Raw genomic sequence first — 15,139 nt, 5'->3', positions numbered from 1 at the left:
AAATCGCTCTCATCAACGGTCCTGGTCCCTTTTCTTGTCCTTATTAGCATGCGTCATAAATACATACCATTTATTTATTTTATTTACATAGAGTTGATTTACAATGTTTTGTTAGTTTCTGGTGTATAGCAAAGTGATTCAGTTATGCAGCTAGTCATATTCTTTTTCAGATTATTTTCCCTTACAGTTTATTACAAGATATTGACTATAGTTCCCTGTACTATACAGTAGGACCTTGTTTATGTAGTTTGTATTTGAAAATCCATAAATTCTTACTTATCCCTCCTCTACCCCTTTTCCCTTTGGTAACCATAAATTTGTTTTCTGTGTCCGTGAATCTGTTTCTGTTTTGTAAATAAATTCATTTGTATCACTTTTTAGATGCCACATATAAGTGATACCATATGATACTTGTCTTTCTCTGCCTGATTTATTTCACTTAGTATGATAATCTCTAGGCCTATGTATTTTGCTGCAAATGGCATTATTTCATTCTTTTTTTCTTTTAATGGCTGAGTTATTTTTGCTATTATTTTTCTTCTTTCTCTCCCTTTGACAATTTAAGCTGCATGAATGCAGAGGCTGTGCCAGTTTTATTTACTAGTTTATTTCTAGCATCTACAGCAACGCCAGGTGCAAAACAAGTGTTAAATATACCTTGTTAAATGAATGAATAATGCAATCATACAACAGTGAAAATGAATAAACTTTTCATATATGAAGATAGGTGAACCTAATAAGTTTAGCATGTAAGTCACATTCAGCATGTAAGTCACAGAAAAACATATAGCAGATTCTATTTACATAAAGATGAAACACCTTGCAAAAGTAAGCACATTGTTTTAGGGGTACCTATTTGAGATGTACTAATCAGGCTAAGCCAAGAAATGCTTAACACAGTATAGAAAAATCGGGAGCATCGTGGACAGGTCTTCCAAGATTCTGGTCAAGTTCTCTTTGAAGCAGAATGTTGAGTATATGGGTGTTAGTTTTATTATGCTTAAACATACCTGTTCATACATTATCCTCCGTGTACACATTAAAATAATTAAAAATAATCAAAACTAACTGGTAGGAGCTAGGGCGCACAGACCTTAAAGGCGTCAAAATTCAGGGGTTTTATTCAAATGATTTTGCCTGTCTAACAAAACAAGTCACGCAGCTGATTTAGGCAGCAAGCATTTCGGAGATCACCCGCCTTATTTGTGAACGCTCCCTCGCACGGCAACCCCAGCGCACAGCTGGGCCCAACAGCTCCCCAGAAGAGAGAACGTTTCCATCTCGTAAGTGGCGGCGCCAGCGGCGCCCCTGGGAAGCGTAGTAGGCGCGAGCCCATAGGCATGCCGGGAGCCGTAGTTCTCCTGGGTTGCGGGGTTGCAAGGAGGGCTCGCGGCTTTCTCGGGGCTCGTGGCGCGGGTGATCCCGGCTCTGCTAGGGAGGCCTCCCAGGGACTGAGAAACTCTCGGTTGCATCTCCCGGTGGCAGTCAGAGCCAGCAGGTGTGCGGGTCTGGGCTGGGAGGTGTGCCGGCCGGACGGGGCTGCGCGCAGGCACGAGGGAGATACCGAGGCCGAGCGGGTCTGGAGGCGGTCTGCACGGCCCAGGCCACGATGCTTCAAGGGGAGTCGCTGCCCTGCCCCCACCTCCACCCCTCCCCAGGGGGGGTCGCGGGGAGGGAGCGCCCAGTCAGGTGAGTTGGGGCGGTCCGGCACTGCTGTTGGTGGGAGTCTTTTGTGGCTGGGTTTTCAGAGATTTCTGGTGAAACGGACAGTAACAACAATGGCAATGCCTATGGAGACTTTATCTGTGCCGGGTACTAGTCTGGCACCCTGGATGAATGAACTCATTTCAACCTCAGATAACAGGTAGATCCTGTTTTACAGATGAAGAAAATGAGGCACCGGTGGACAGCGAATTTGCCACATTAACCGGGGCCTTGGACTCCACCATGATCCATTTTGCCTCTACTGTATACTTAGCAGTTTTGTTTCTTGGGGAAGGTCACTAGACTCTCTGGTTCTCAGTCTCCCTCACATCTGTAATATGAGGTAGCAATACTTTTTAGAGTGGTTGTGCGGATTAAATAATACATGCAAGATACAAGATGGGGAGAAGACGTGCATCATAGAGTAACCATGGCACTGATACAGCAGCTTTCCTTCTCTGGCTGACATTACACAGCGTACTCAGCTTGTTGAGCTTTCATGCCAGGTGCTATACCTGTGGAACCTACTGCAAACTTAGGTGGCTGGTGCGGGCAGCCTTGGCCACCACTCTTCTCTGACAGTGGTCTGCCTGCTTCTCTTCCTTGCTTTCCCAGTTGGGGTTTGTGTATGAAGAACAAAGGATGTGGGGAGCTGTGGATGCTAAAAGAGGTGGTACCTGTGGAATTTGTGTTTGGGAGTGGCATCCAAAATGGTGTGCATTACGTGTGACAATTCCCTGGAAAGAACACAGCAGTCCAGGAAAGAGTCCCTCAGGAGCACCTGCGTTGGCCATTCTGTTGCAGGAAGGGGGACCCCTTCCAGGGCCTGAAACTGGGCTCTTGTCTAACACTCAGAAATGAATTGTCTGAGGAGACACATGTGCTTGCCAAGCAAGAGATTTTATTGGGAAAGGGCGCCCAGGTGGAGAGCAGGAGGGTCAGGGTCAGGGAACCCAGGAGAACTACTCTGCCACATGGCAGTCTCGGGTTTTATGGTGATGGGATTAGTTTCCAGGTTGTCCTTAGCCAATCATTCTGACTCAGAGTCCTTCCTGGTGGTGCAAGCCTTGTTCAGCCAAGATGGATGCCAGAGAGAAGGCTCCAGGTCTAGTGAAAGTCGACTCCATGTCTTGGACCTAACCAGTTTTGGCTGTGTCATTCCTGACAAAATCCATTTATCTAACTAATTGTAATCCAGTTTTTAAAAAACCCTGATCATGCATAACTATTTTTAGTATTTTTTCATACTTTTTTTTTTTTTTTTTTTTTTTTACTGAAAACACACTTCCTATTTTCCTTTAGCAACCAAAAACTCACTTTTATATTAGCGCCTTATAGATTGGTGAGCATAAATACCAGTGATAGTTTCTAAAACCCTTGCTTTCTTAAAACATTTTAGGATGGCACCAAACATTATTCATTTAGTCCCAAATCTCTTTAGTTTTCCTGTAAAAGGAAATCAGTGTTTAGTAGTAAATGTTTCGAAATCTTATTTTATTTGGAAAGGACCTAACTATTCAATAGACTTCCAACACTTAGTTTAGCACAACCCTTAGAAATTCAAGTTACCCCAATCTAGAGAGACTATTTTAGGCAGATATTCCTAAACCATAATTATTCGTAATAGAGCTTATCTAAAAGCTTATATCTCATTTACATTTTTTAAAGAAGTTTCTTCACTCTAGGTAATGTCCTTGTTGACAAACTTGTAACAGTTATGGTAATACTTAACTTATACTAAACCTAGATACAATGAAAATATTCTAGTTAATGTTAATTACTCTAAGACATGTCTATATTAGATAGGTCAACAAACAAACATTAATATCAGGTATTTAATACTGAATATTTAGCAGTTCACACGAGCCTAGAATTTATTGTTTAATTTAGAATTATTTGATTTATAAGCACTTATCTTTCTTTAAGCCAATTAAATAGAGTTCATTTACAAACTAACCTCAAAAATATTACCCAGAGACAAAGACATACCAAGATTTATTTAGACAGATACAGTGCAAGATCCAGCTTCATTTTCTAAGTTTAGTCATTAATTAGATATTACAATATAAAGTTTACTAGTTTATAAAAAACATTTGGAATAAATAAAAATTTTAAAGGCTTTTTTCCATTTTCCCTAAGTCTCAGGAGTTAGAGATGGTCTAGATAAGTGTTCCTGAGAGCCCTGGTCTCAAGGCACAGGGAAAGAAAATCAAGTTTTAACAAAATGGCGGCAGGTCTAAACCAAGTGGTGGCCAGATAAAGCAAAATGGCCATCAAAAATCACAACACAGAACACAGAGTTAAAACACACATATAGACCTGGCAGCCCTCATCAGCCACTCCCTTAAATACAAGAATACTGTCTCTCAGAAAACCTCCTATAGAGACACAGAACTTCAGATCCAAGTACTAAGAGAGTAAAGGAAAATATCTCAGATCTGCAAAGATTTCAAAGGGAGGAAAGCAAGCCAGGTTGAAAGAAGGGGGAGGAGGTGGGAAAGGGGGGCAAAAGGGGTGGCCTTACAGACATCTCCTGCCACCTACAGATACCCAGGCATTATGGGACTTTACCCCGGGCCTCCAGAGAAGGGAGGACTGGAACTTGGCCCTACCAGAAACCAGACCAGAACAGACCCAGAATTCGAGTTCTCTGCCAAGAGGAGGTGATCAGTCTCCAATCCTCAGCTCAGGCTGAGGCCCTTTGACCAGATTCCTGCGTCCAGGACCAGGGGACTAGAAAAATGGGGGAGGATAGGAAGGGTTAAGGAGAGGAAAGAGAGAGGGAAGGGGAGAGAGGTCAATAAAGTCTCTTGTTCCTTACCGGTCGGGGCACTCTGGTCAGCTGTCCATGTCAGGAGGAGACCAGGGACAAAGGGTCCCAGTTGCGGCCGCTGGGTCTGGTCCATCGGCAGGCAAGCTGGCCCCTGAGTACCCCGAGTGGTCAGGATGTCAGTTGCAGCGAAGAGTCCCGCCAGAGTCACCATTTGTTGCAGGAAGGGGGACCCCTTCCATGGCCCGAAACTGGGCTCTTGTCTAACACTCAGAAATTAATTGTCCGAGTAGACACACGTGCTGACAAAGCAAGAGATTTTATTGGTAAAGGGCACCCGGGTAGAGAGCAGCGTGGCCTGCAGTCTCGGGATTTATGGTGATGGGATTAGTTTCCGGGTTGTCCTTAGCCAATCATTCTGACTCCTTCCTGGTGGTGCACGCCTTGTTCAGCCAAGATGGATGCCAACAAGAAGGTTTCTGGGAGGTGCGGACAGGTGGTGTCTCCTTTTGACCTTTCCTGAACTCTTCTGGTTGGTGGAGGCTTATTAGTTCCCTGTTCCTTACCAGGACGTCCTATTGTAAAACAACTCATGCAAATGGTTACTATGGTGCCTGGCCAGGGCGGGTGGTTTCAATCAGTGTGCTTCCCCTAACAATTCCATAGAAAAAGAGACGGCACGCGTGGGCAAGCTCCTTTATTGTGGTTTCTTCAGGAAGGAAATGGTGAAGCAAGGCAAACAGGCTTAGGATTAGCTAGATATGTTTGAAAAGTGGCAGTCTGAGACACTCACATTCGCTGTGACCGTTTGAATGTATAGTTTAAAGCTATCTTCAAGACTCCAGAAATCTGTGATGAGTCACAGATTGCTTAGATATAGCCAATAGAGCCCAGTGGATGTTAAAAGCATCTATATATGGAAGTTAGAAGTATGGTTAATATCAAGGCAGAGGTGGAGGTTGGCAAATGGTCTTAGAACTTAATTGGCTTAGTAGGCACACTTTTAGACTTGGTTTGCGTCATTTGTATGGCATGGCTTTGTTCGGACCTGATGGACATTATGGGTAGTTGTAACTTACTTTTTCCATGCTTTGACACCAGAGTTCTTCATGACACCTTTTTTTCTTTGCAGACCTACCTTGTCAAGCACTCTGCTCTCCCTTGACAGGAAAACTGAGAAGGAAAGAATGGCCTTGGATTTGCTGCCTGCTCAGATGACAGTAAGTAAATTTTGTCTTTTTCATGAATTTCCCACTGTGTTCAGAGATGGTGGACGTATTTCCATTCTTTGTCCAGCTACTCTACTTTCCAGTGAAAACTGTGGCTAATCTAGAGTCTGATAGGTTTTTCCCGTGATCCTGGACTTATCAAGGGGTTGCTGAGGAATGTGCATCCTCTGTCCCTAGACAGAGGTCACTCTTAATTCACCCCCAAACTCACTTTGTGACCAAAGATTGAGTCGGCTCTGAACATAGGCTTCCAGATAGGATAGGTGCTTGTGAGGAGTATGGGGTATAGGCAATCTTTATCTTCACAGGTGACAGAGTATCACTGGAGCAAAGCCATGGAAGGGCCACAGGACACGCTCGGCTGGCATTTGTGGAGCTCTGACAGTGTACAGGGTACTGTGCGTGGCGAGTGGATACAAAGGAGAGGTGTTACTTTTGTCCTCAGGGAGTTTGGTGCTGATCTTAGGAAATGACCGAATGCCCAAGAAAATTCAGGGGAGAGATTGGAGAAGTGGAGTTATTTTGAGCTGATACTGAAGGTTAGGACTGATACCTGGTGGGCATCACAGAAGGAATTGAACTTGACCTCGGCTCACAAGCTGGCATTGGGGAGGACAAAGGACTCCCTCTTTCTTGGCACTTTCTCTGCCTTGTGCAACTGTGATGCTAAGCCACCTCATGTCCCTCTCATCCACTGGGTGCCTCTATCTCCCTCTCTTTTGTTTTTTCCCTGCTATTTCAGATCCCCCTCCAGCTCTTGTTTCTTGGTCCTTTTGAGATCTCTTTTCATTATTTAACTCTCATTTTTCTCAGGATCTTTATCGAATCTCTCTCCTCAGACCTGAACTTTTTCCTAAAGATCCAGTCTGTCATTCCCAAACTCTTATGAGATATTTCTACACGGAAGTTCCGTCATTCTCCCAACACCAACTTTCTTCCCTTGTTTGTCACTGGCTGCTTTTCTAAAAAGTAGTGGTAGCCCACAGTTTGAAAATGTGGACTCTGGAAGTTGATTTTATGAGTCCACATGTGGACTAGGAATGTGACGAAATAAAATTATTTTCTCCCTCTGTGCTTCGTTTTCTCATTTGTAAGTGTGGTTAGTAATATACATGCCTCGTTTAAACTTGCTAATAGAGGACTGCTAGTATCTGCATTTTACAGATGGGGAAACTGGGGCACAGAGAAGCAATTAACTTAATCACAGTTTTGTTGTTGTTCAGTTGCTCAGTCGTATCCAACTCTTTGTGACCCCATGGACTGCAGCACGCTAGGTTTCCCTGTCTTTCACCATCTCCCGGAGCTTGCTCAAACTCATGTCCATAAAGTTAGTGATGCCATCCAACCATCTCATCCTCTGTCGTCCCCGTCTTCTTCTGCCTTCAGTCTTTCCCAGCATCAGGGTCTTTCCTAATGAGTCAGCTCCTCACATTAGGTAGCCAAAGTATTGGAGCTTCAGCTTCAGCCTCAGTTCTTCCAATGAATATTCAGGATTGATTTCCTTTGGGATTGACTGGTTTGATCTCTTTGCAGTCCGAGGGACTCTCAACAGTCTTCCAAAACAGCACAGTTCAAAAGCATCAGCTCTTTGGCATTCAGTTTTCTTTATGGTCCGACTCTCACATCCATACATGACTACTGGATAAAACATAGCTTTGACTAGATGGACCTTTCTCGGCAAAGTAATGTTTCTGCTTTTTAATATACTGTCTAGGTTTGTCATACCTTTTCTTCCAAGAAGCAAGTGTCTTTTAATTTCATGGCTGCAGTCATCATCTGCAGTGATCTTGGACCCCAAGAAAATAAAGTGTGTTACTGTTTCCATTGTTTCCCCATCTATTTGCCATGAAGTGATGAGACTGGATGCCATGATCTTCGTTTTTTGAACGTTGAGTTTTAAGCCAACTTTTTCACTCTTCTCTGTCACCTTCATCAAGAGACTCTTTAGTTCCTCTTCACTTTCTGCTATGAGGGTAGTGTCATCTGCATATCTAAGGTTATTGATATTTCTCCTGGCAATCTTGATTCCAGCATGTGCTTCATCCAGCCCAGCATTTCTCATGATGTACTCTGCATATAAGTTAAATAAGCAGGATGACAGTATACAGCCCTGACATACTCCTTTCCCAATTTTGAACCAGTCCGTTGTTCCATGTCCAGTTCTAACTGTTGCTTCTTGACCTGTATACAGGTTTCTCAGGAGGCAGGTAAGGTGGTCTGGTATTCCCATCTCTTGAAGAATTTTCCAGTTTGTTGTGATGCACAGTCAAAGGCTTCAGCATAGTCAATGAAGCAGAAGTAGATGTTTTTCTGGAACTCTCTTGCTTTTTCTATGATCCAATGGATGTTGGCAATTTGACCTATGATTTCTCTGCCTTTTCTAAATCCAACTTGAACATCTGGAAGTTCTTGGTTCACGTACTGTTGAAGCTTGGCTTGGAGAATTTTGAGCATTACTTTGCTAGCTTGTGAGATGAGTGCAATTGTGTGTAGTTTGAACATTCTTTGGCATTGCCTTTCTTTGAGATTGGAATGAAAACTGACCTTTTCCAGTTCTGTGGCCACTGCTGAGTTTTCCAAATTTGCTGGCATATTGAGAGCAACACTTTCACAAGATCATCTTTTAGGATTTGAAATAGCTCACCTGAAATTCCATCACCTCCACTAGCTTTGTTCTTTGTGATGCTTCCTAAGGCCCACTTGACTTCACACTCCAGGATGTCTGGCTCTAGGTGAGTGATCACACTATTGTGTTATCTGGGTCATGAAGATCTTTTTTTGTATCGTTCTTCTGTGTGTTCTTGCCACCTCTTCTTAATATCTTCTGCTTCTGTTAGGTCCATACTGTTTCTGTCCTTTATTGTGCCTATCTTTGCATGAAATATTCCCTTGATATCTCTAATTTTCCTGAAGCGATCTCACGGCAGTACAGCTGATTTTTACCCATACAAGACAGTCTATACAGTTAACATGCTCTGAAAAAATATATGTAGAGTATTAAGAGCAGCTCATGGTACAGATTAAATCTCAATTAATGCTACCTGTCACTATTGTTAGTTACAGCATTATTTTAGGATCTGCCAGATTTGGTCCTAAAATCTCTAGGGTAGACTTTACTTTGATTCTTTAGTTATAAGAAGATGAATGTTTCTGGAAACCAGAATGTAAAATCAGCACAATGCACTGCAAAGCAAAACCCAGCAGTAACCTGGGCTACCCTCTGTCAGCAGGTAGGCCTTCCACTGTCTGAGCTTTCCCACACGCCCAAGCTGGAGAGACTTACTTGATTTTGGCTAAAGGAAGATGTAGAGAAGTATGTTTGCAATGCAGAACCAGTGGAGATGCAAATTGTGGACCAGTAATTTAGTACCTAACCCTTTTGATTAAGTCTCTTAGAGCTGAAGTGACCCAGTTACAGGTCTCATTACTTCATTTGAATCAGTTCAGTGGTAATACTCAATTTCAACTTCTTTCTTCATTAAGGGTCCTAAAAGGCAAATTTCTCTCTGTTGTCTGTAGAAAAATAAAATAGCAAACAAAGATAATTGTTGGAAAAATCAGGATATGTCCAGATTTTACCAATATTCCTTATTCTCTTCTATTTCCATGCAGCCTATAATTTATCTTGTGTGGAAAAGGTACATAGGACTCGGTGCTATTGATTTATAGTCTGTCAGTTAACTTTTTTTGGCAGTAAATCAATATTTGTTTTGTTATTGTCACTATTTTTAAAATTATTTTTCAGAATAGTTTCAGATTGCAAAGATACTACCATAATTACCGTACACCCTGTACCCAGTTTTCCCTATTACTAACATTTTGCGTTATTATGAAATAGTTATTGTAATTAATGAGCCAGTATTGATGCACTGTCATTAACTAAAGTCCATGCTTTATTTGGATTTCTTTAGTTTTTCTCTGAAGTCCTTTTTCTGTTCCAGGATCCCATCCAGGATGCCACATTACATTTAGTTGTCATATTTTTCTTAGGCTCCTCCTGGCTGTTTCTCATCTTTCCTCTTTTTGATGACTATAACAGTTTTGAAAAGTATTGGTTAGATAGATGTTTTGTAGAATGTTCCTCTGTTATGGTATGTCTGATGTTTTTCTTAATGTAGGGCTGAAGTTAGAGGTTTTGGGGAGAATTACACAGAGGTAAAGTGTAATTCTTATTACATCATCAAAACTACATATAATAACATAACTCATCATTGTTGATATTGACCTAGCCACCTAACTGAGGTATTTTTGCCAGGTCGCTCTATGGCAAACTTTCTTTTTCCATCTGCCCACACTGTCCTCTGAGCAGAAGGCACTATGTGCAGCCCGCATGGGAGGAGGAGGGGGTCATGGTCCATCTCCTTGGGTGTAGAGAATCTACTAAATCATCTGGAATTCTGAATGGAGGATTGTCACTTCTTCCCCCTTTGTGTCAATATGGATTCACAGGTTCTTAGTTTATGTTTTAGGTTATAATCTAGTGCTGCTTCATTTTGTTCGCTCAGATTGTTCCATCTTTGGTCAGCAGGAGCGCTTTCACTTTTTACTCTGTCCCCATGACACACCACTATCTGTGTACTTCTTTTGTTTTGCTTTTGGAGCACTTCCTTACCTTTGGTACTATAAGATGCTGTATCAAAATCAGCTATTTCTCTAGTAGCCTTGGTTCTTTTTCTTGGAGAATGATACTAAAAAGTAAGATCTGGGCCTTAGGTTTACTCATTGCTACTGGGGTGTCTTTGCTTTTAGATTCTCTTAGCTGACAAGGAAATATATGTGTATACTAACCTCTGTGTGTGTGTATGTGTGTGTGTTCTTATATGTAACCATCTGTGTTTGTGTATGTGTGCACATTTCAATATGTAACCACTTGTATCTGTGTTAAGCTATGTATTAGTTCATGCTGATGTCTCCAACTCTAATTTATTACCACAGGGATCTTTCTAGCCTGCTCTCCTTCCTTACCTGTAACCTCCCATTCCAACAACAGTGAGAAACATAGCTCCCACCATCTGCCATCCTTTGACTTTAACCTTTCAATTCTAACCTATATGTGTGAAAAACAGAGACATCACTTCATTGGCAAAGGTCCATATAGTCAAAACGATGGTTTTTCCAGTAGTCATGTATGGATGTGAGAGTTGGACCAATAAAGAAAGCTGCGTGCCAAAGAATTAATTCTCTTGAGCTGTGGTGTTGGGGAAGATTCTTGAGAGTCCCTTGGACTGCAAGGAGATTAAACCAGTCAATCCCAAAGGAAATCAACCCTGAATATTCATTGGAAGGACAGAGGAGCCTAGCGTGCTACAGTCCTTGGAGTTGCAAAGAGTCATAAATGACTCAACAACCGAACGACGAGGACAACAACAAAAAACTACTTTATCGACCAGAGTACAATACTTATGAACAATTTCTTTTGTCTTACAGCCTCCACTCATTTCCAGAGTTAAGAAAGTCAGCATCGTTTGTACCACTTCCTTCATTAGGCTATGTCATACATTTGTATTATGGTTAGATTGTTCTCTCAGATTCTGTGTTCCATTCTGGGATCCCCCAACATCCTAAATGACTTTTTAAAATTTGCGTACATTAAATTTCACTCTTTGTGTTGTAAATTTCTATGAGTTTTAAAAAATGTATTGTGTCTTATATCCACCATTACAGTATTATACAGAATAGTTTCACTGTCCAAAAAATTTCTCTTTGCTTCACCTATTCAACAATCTTCCCCTGCCCCACTCCGAACCACTGGCAACACAGATCTTTGTACTGTCTCTACATATCAGTGATACTTCTTTTTTTTTTAAAATAAATAGTTGTCCTGCAGTTTGCAGTATAAATTACCACTAATTGTGAGTCTACCTTTGAATAATACTTCCTACATACTACAAATACCTTGTTAACAAAGTAATCCCAATTCTTCCCACCCATCTCTTACGGCATTATTGTCAGTCGTTTTACTCATCACTTACTATAATCACCAAATTTATTGTTATTATTACTTTAATTAAACAGCTATCTTTTAGATCAATTAAGAATAAGAAAAATATTTTGATTTATTCCTTCTTTGTCACTCTTCCTTATTGTAGATTCACATTTCTGATCTGTGTTATTTTCTTTCTCCCTGAAGAACTTCTTTCATCATTTTCTTGCAGGACAGATCTGCTGGTAATGAATTTTTTGTCTGAGAAAGTATTTCTCATCACTTTTGATTTCCCTGTGTATGGAATTGTAGATTAGTGTTTTCTTTAAATACTTTAAATGTTTATCTTCATATTTCTGTGGTTTCTCATGAGATCGACTGTAATTCTTAGATAACATGTGTTTGTTCCTCTATAGGTAACATGTATCTTTTCTTTATCTTTGGTTTTCAGTGTTTGAATATGATATGGTTTTTGTTCTTGTTCACTTCCTAAGTCATGTGCATTTCTTTGTGATCCAGTGAACTGCAGCACGGGAGGCTCCTCTGTCCTCCAGTAACTCCTGTTGCTCAAATACATGTCCATTGAATAGGTGAGGCCATCCAGTTATCTCATTCTCTGTTGCCCCTTCTCCTTTTACCTTCAATCTTTCTCACCATTAGGGTCTTTTCAAATGAGTCAGCTCTGTGCTTCAGGTGGCCAAAGTACTGAAGCTTCGGCTTCAGCATCAGTCCTTCCAGTGAATATTCAGGACTGATTTCCTTTATGATTGACTGATTTGATCTTGCAGTCCAAGGGACTCTCAAGAACCTTCACCAGCACCACAGTTTGAAGGCATCAATTCTTCAACACTCAGTCATCTTTATGGTCCAACTCTCACATCTTTACCTGACTATTGGAAAAACCATAGCTTTGACTATATGGACCTTTGTCAGCAAAGCATTGTCTCTGCTTTTTAACAAGCTATTTACATTTATCATGGCTCTCCTTCCAAGGAACAAGCATCTCTTTATTTTATGGCTGCAGTCACTGTCTACAATGATTTTGGAACCCAAGAAAATAAAATCTGTCCCTGCTTCCATTTTTTTCCCTTATATTTGCCATGAAGTGATGAGATTGGATGCCATGATCTTAGTTTTCTGAATGTTGAGTTTTAAGCCAGCTTTTTCACTCTCTTCTTTCACCCTCATTAAGAGGCTCTTCAGGTCCTCTTCGCTTTCTGCCATTGGAGTGGTAGGATCTGCACATCTGAGGTTGTTGATATTTCTCCTGGCAATCTTGATTCCAGCTTGGGATTCATCCAGCCCAGCATTTCACATGATGTTCTCTGCCTGTAAGTTAAATAAGCAGGGTGTACTCCTTTGATGTACTCCTTTCCCAGTTTCTAACAGTCAGAACCAGACATGGAACAACAGACTGGTCCAAATCGGGAAAGGAGTGCGTCAGGGCTATATATCGTCACCCTGCTTATGTAACTTATATGCAGAGTATACCATGCAAAATGAAAAAACCTCAGATATGCAGATGACACCACCCTTATGGTAGAAAGTGAAGAAGAACTAAAGAGCCTCTTGATGAAAGTGAAAGAAGAGAGAAAAAGTTGGCTTAAAACTCAGCATTCAGAAAACGAAGATCATGGCATCCAGTCCCATCACTTCATGGCAAATAGATGGGGAAACAATAGAAACAGTGACAGACTTGATTTTTGGGGGCTCTGTAATCATGGTTGCAGATGGTGACTGCAACCATGAAATTAAAGGACACTTGCTCCTTGGAAGAAAAGCTATGTCCAACCTAGACAGCATATTAAAAAACAGAGACATTACTTTGCCAACAGAGGTCCGTCTAGTCACAACTATGGTTTTTCCAGTAGTCCTGTATGGATATAAGAGTTGGACTATAAAGAAAGCTGAGCGCTGAATAATTGATGCTTTTGAACTGTGGTGTTGGAGAAGACTCTTGAAGAGTCCCTTGGATTGCAAGGGCATCCAACCAGTTATTCCTAAAGGAAATCAGCCCTGAATATACATTGGAAGGACTGATGCTGGAACTCCAATACTTTGGCCACCTGATGCACAGAACTGATTCCTTGGAAAAGACCCTGATGCCGGGAAAGACTGAAGGCGGGAGGAGAAAGGGACGACAGAGGATGAGATGGTTGGATGGCATTACAGACTCGATGGACGTGAATTTGAGTAGGCTCTGGGAATTGGGATGGACAGGGAAGCCTGGCGTGCTGCAGTCCGTGGGGTTGCAAAGAGTCAGACACGACTGAGTGACTGAACTTTCCCCATTTGGAACCAGTCTGTTGTTCCAGGTCAGGTTGTAGCTGTTGCTTCTTGACCTGCATACAGGTTTCTCAGGAGACAAGTAAGATAGCCTGGTATTCGCATCTATTTAAAAATTTTCCATAGTTTGTTGTGATCCACACATTCAGTCAGTGAAGTAGAAGTAGATGTTTTTCTAGAATTCTGTTACTTTCTCTATGATACAACAAATGTTGGCAATTTGGTCTCTTGTTTATCTACCTTTTCTAAACCTAGCTTATACAACTGGAAGTTCTTGGCTCACCTACTGCTGAAGCCTAGGTTGATGGATTTTGAGTCTAACCTTGCTAGCATGTGAAGTAAGTCCACTTGTACCATAGTTTGAACATTCTTTGGCAGTGCCCTTCTTTGAGATTGGAATGAAAACTGACCTTTTCCTGTCCTGTGGCCACTGCTGAGTTTTCCAAATTTGCTGGCATATTGAGTGCAGCACTTTCACAGCATCATCTCTAGGATTTTAAATAGCTTGGCTGGAATTCCATCACCTCCATGAGCTTTGCTCATAGTGATGCTTCTTAAGGCCTGTTTGACTTCACCCTCCAGGATGTCTGGCTCTGGGTGAATGACTATACCATCGTGGTTATCTGGGTCATGAAGATCTTTTTTGTATAGTTCTTCTTTGTATTCTTGCCACCTCTTCTTAATCTCTTCTGTTTCTGTTAAGTCCTTGCTATTTCTGTCTTTTATCATGCCCCTCCTTGCATGAAATGTTCCCTTGATATCTCCACTTTTCTTGAAGAAATCTATAGTCTTTCCCATTCAGTTGTTTTCCCCTATTTCCTTGCATTTTTAATTTAAGAAGGCCTTCTTATTTCTCCTTGCTGTTCTCTGGAACTCTGCATTCAGTTGTGTATATCTTTCCCTTTCTCCCTTGCCTTTCACCTCTCTTATTTCATCAGCTATTTGTAAAGCCTCCTCAGACAACCATTTTGCCATTTGCATTTCTTTTTCTTTGGGATGGTTTTGGTCACTGCCTCCTATACAATGTTACAAAACTCCGTCCATAGTTCTTCAGGTGCTCTATCTACCAGATCAAATCCCTTGAATCTGTTCATCACCTCCACTGTATTATCATGTGTGCTAAGTCACTTCAGTTGTGTCCAACTCTTTGCGACCTTATGGACTGTAGCCCACCAGGCTCCTCTGTCCATGGGATTCTTCAGGCAAGAATACTGGAGTGGGTTGCCA

General features: G+C 41.5%; 1 protein-coding gene across 6 annotated transcripts in view; it reads left to right on the top strand.

The window, feature by feature from the left end:
• The window catches only part of ZNF354C (zinc finger protein 354C), a 99,311-nt gene that overhangs the window by 31,110 nt on the left and 53,062 nt on the right, over nucleotides 1–15,139 (top strand). For 3 of the 6 annotated variants that reach the window (XR_010660834.1, XM_065917314.1, XM_065917309.1), the window contains exons 1-2: nucleotides 1,376–1,689; nucleotides 5,607–5,694. Coding sequence is in view for 5 of the 6 variants with exons in the window: in XM_065917314.1 (XP_065773386.1) it covers nucleotides 1,610–1,689; nucleotides 5,607–5,694 (168 nt within the window). In the remaining variant the exon portion in view is untranslated. Of the gene's footprint in view, nucleotides 1–1,375; nucleotides 1,690–5,606; nucleotides 5,695–15,139 lie in introns of those variants that run through there. The other 3 variants (XM_065917313.1, XM_065917312.1, XM_065917311.1) reach the window with 3 other exon arrangements.

This window comes from Muntiacus reevesi, chromosome 1 (genome assembly GCF_963930625.1).
Source record: "Muntiacus reevesi chromosome 1, mMunRee1.1, whole genome shotgun sequence".
Classification (NCBI taxonomy): Eukaryota; Metazoa; Chordata; class Mammalia; order Artiodactyla; family Cervidae; genus Muntiacus; species Muntiacus reevesi.
Note: the sequence above shows the minus strand (reverse complement) of the source record. Positions and strands in the feature narration are given on the sequence as shown.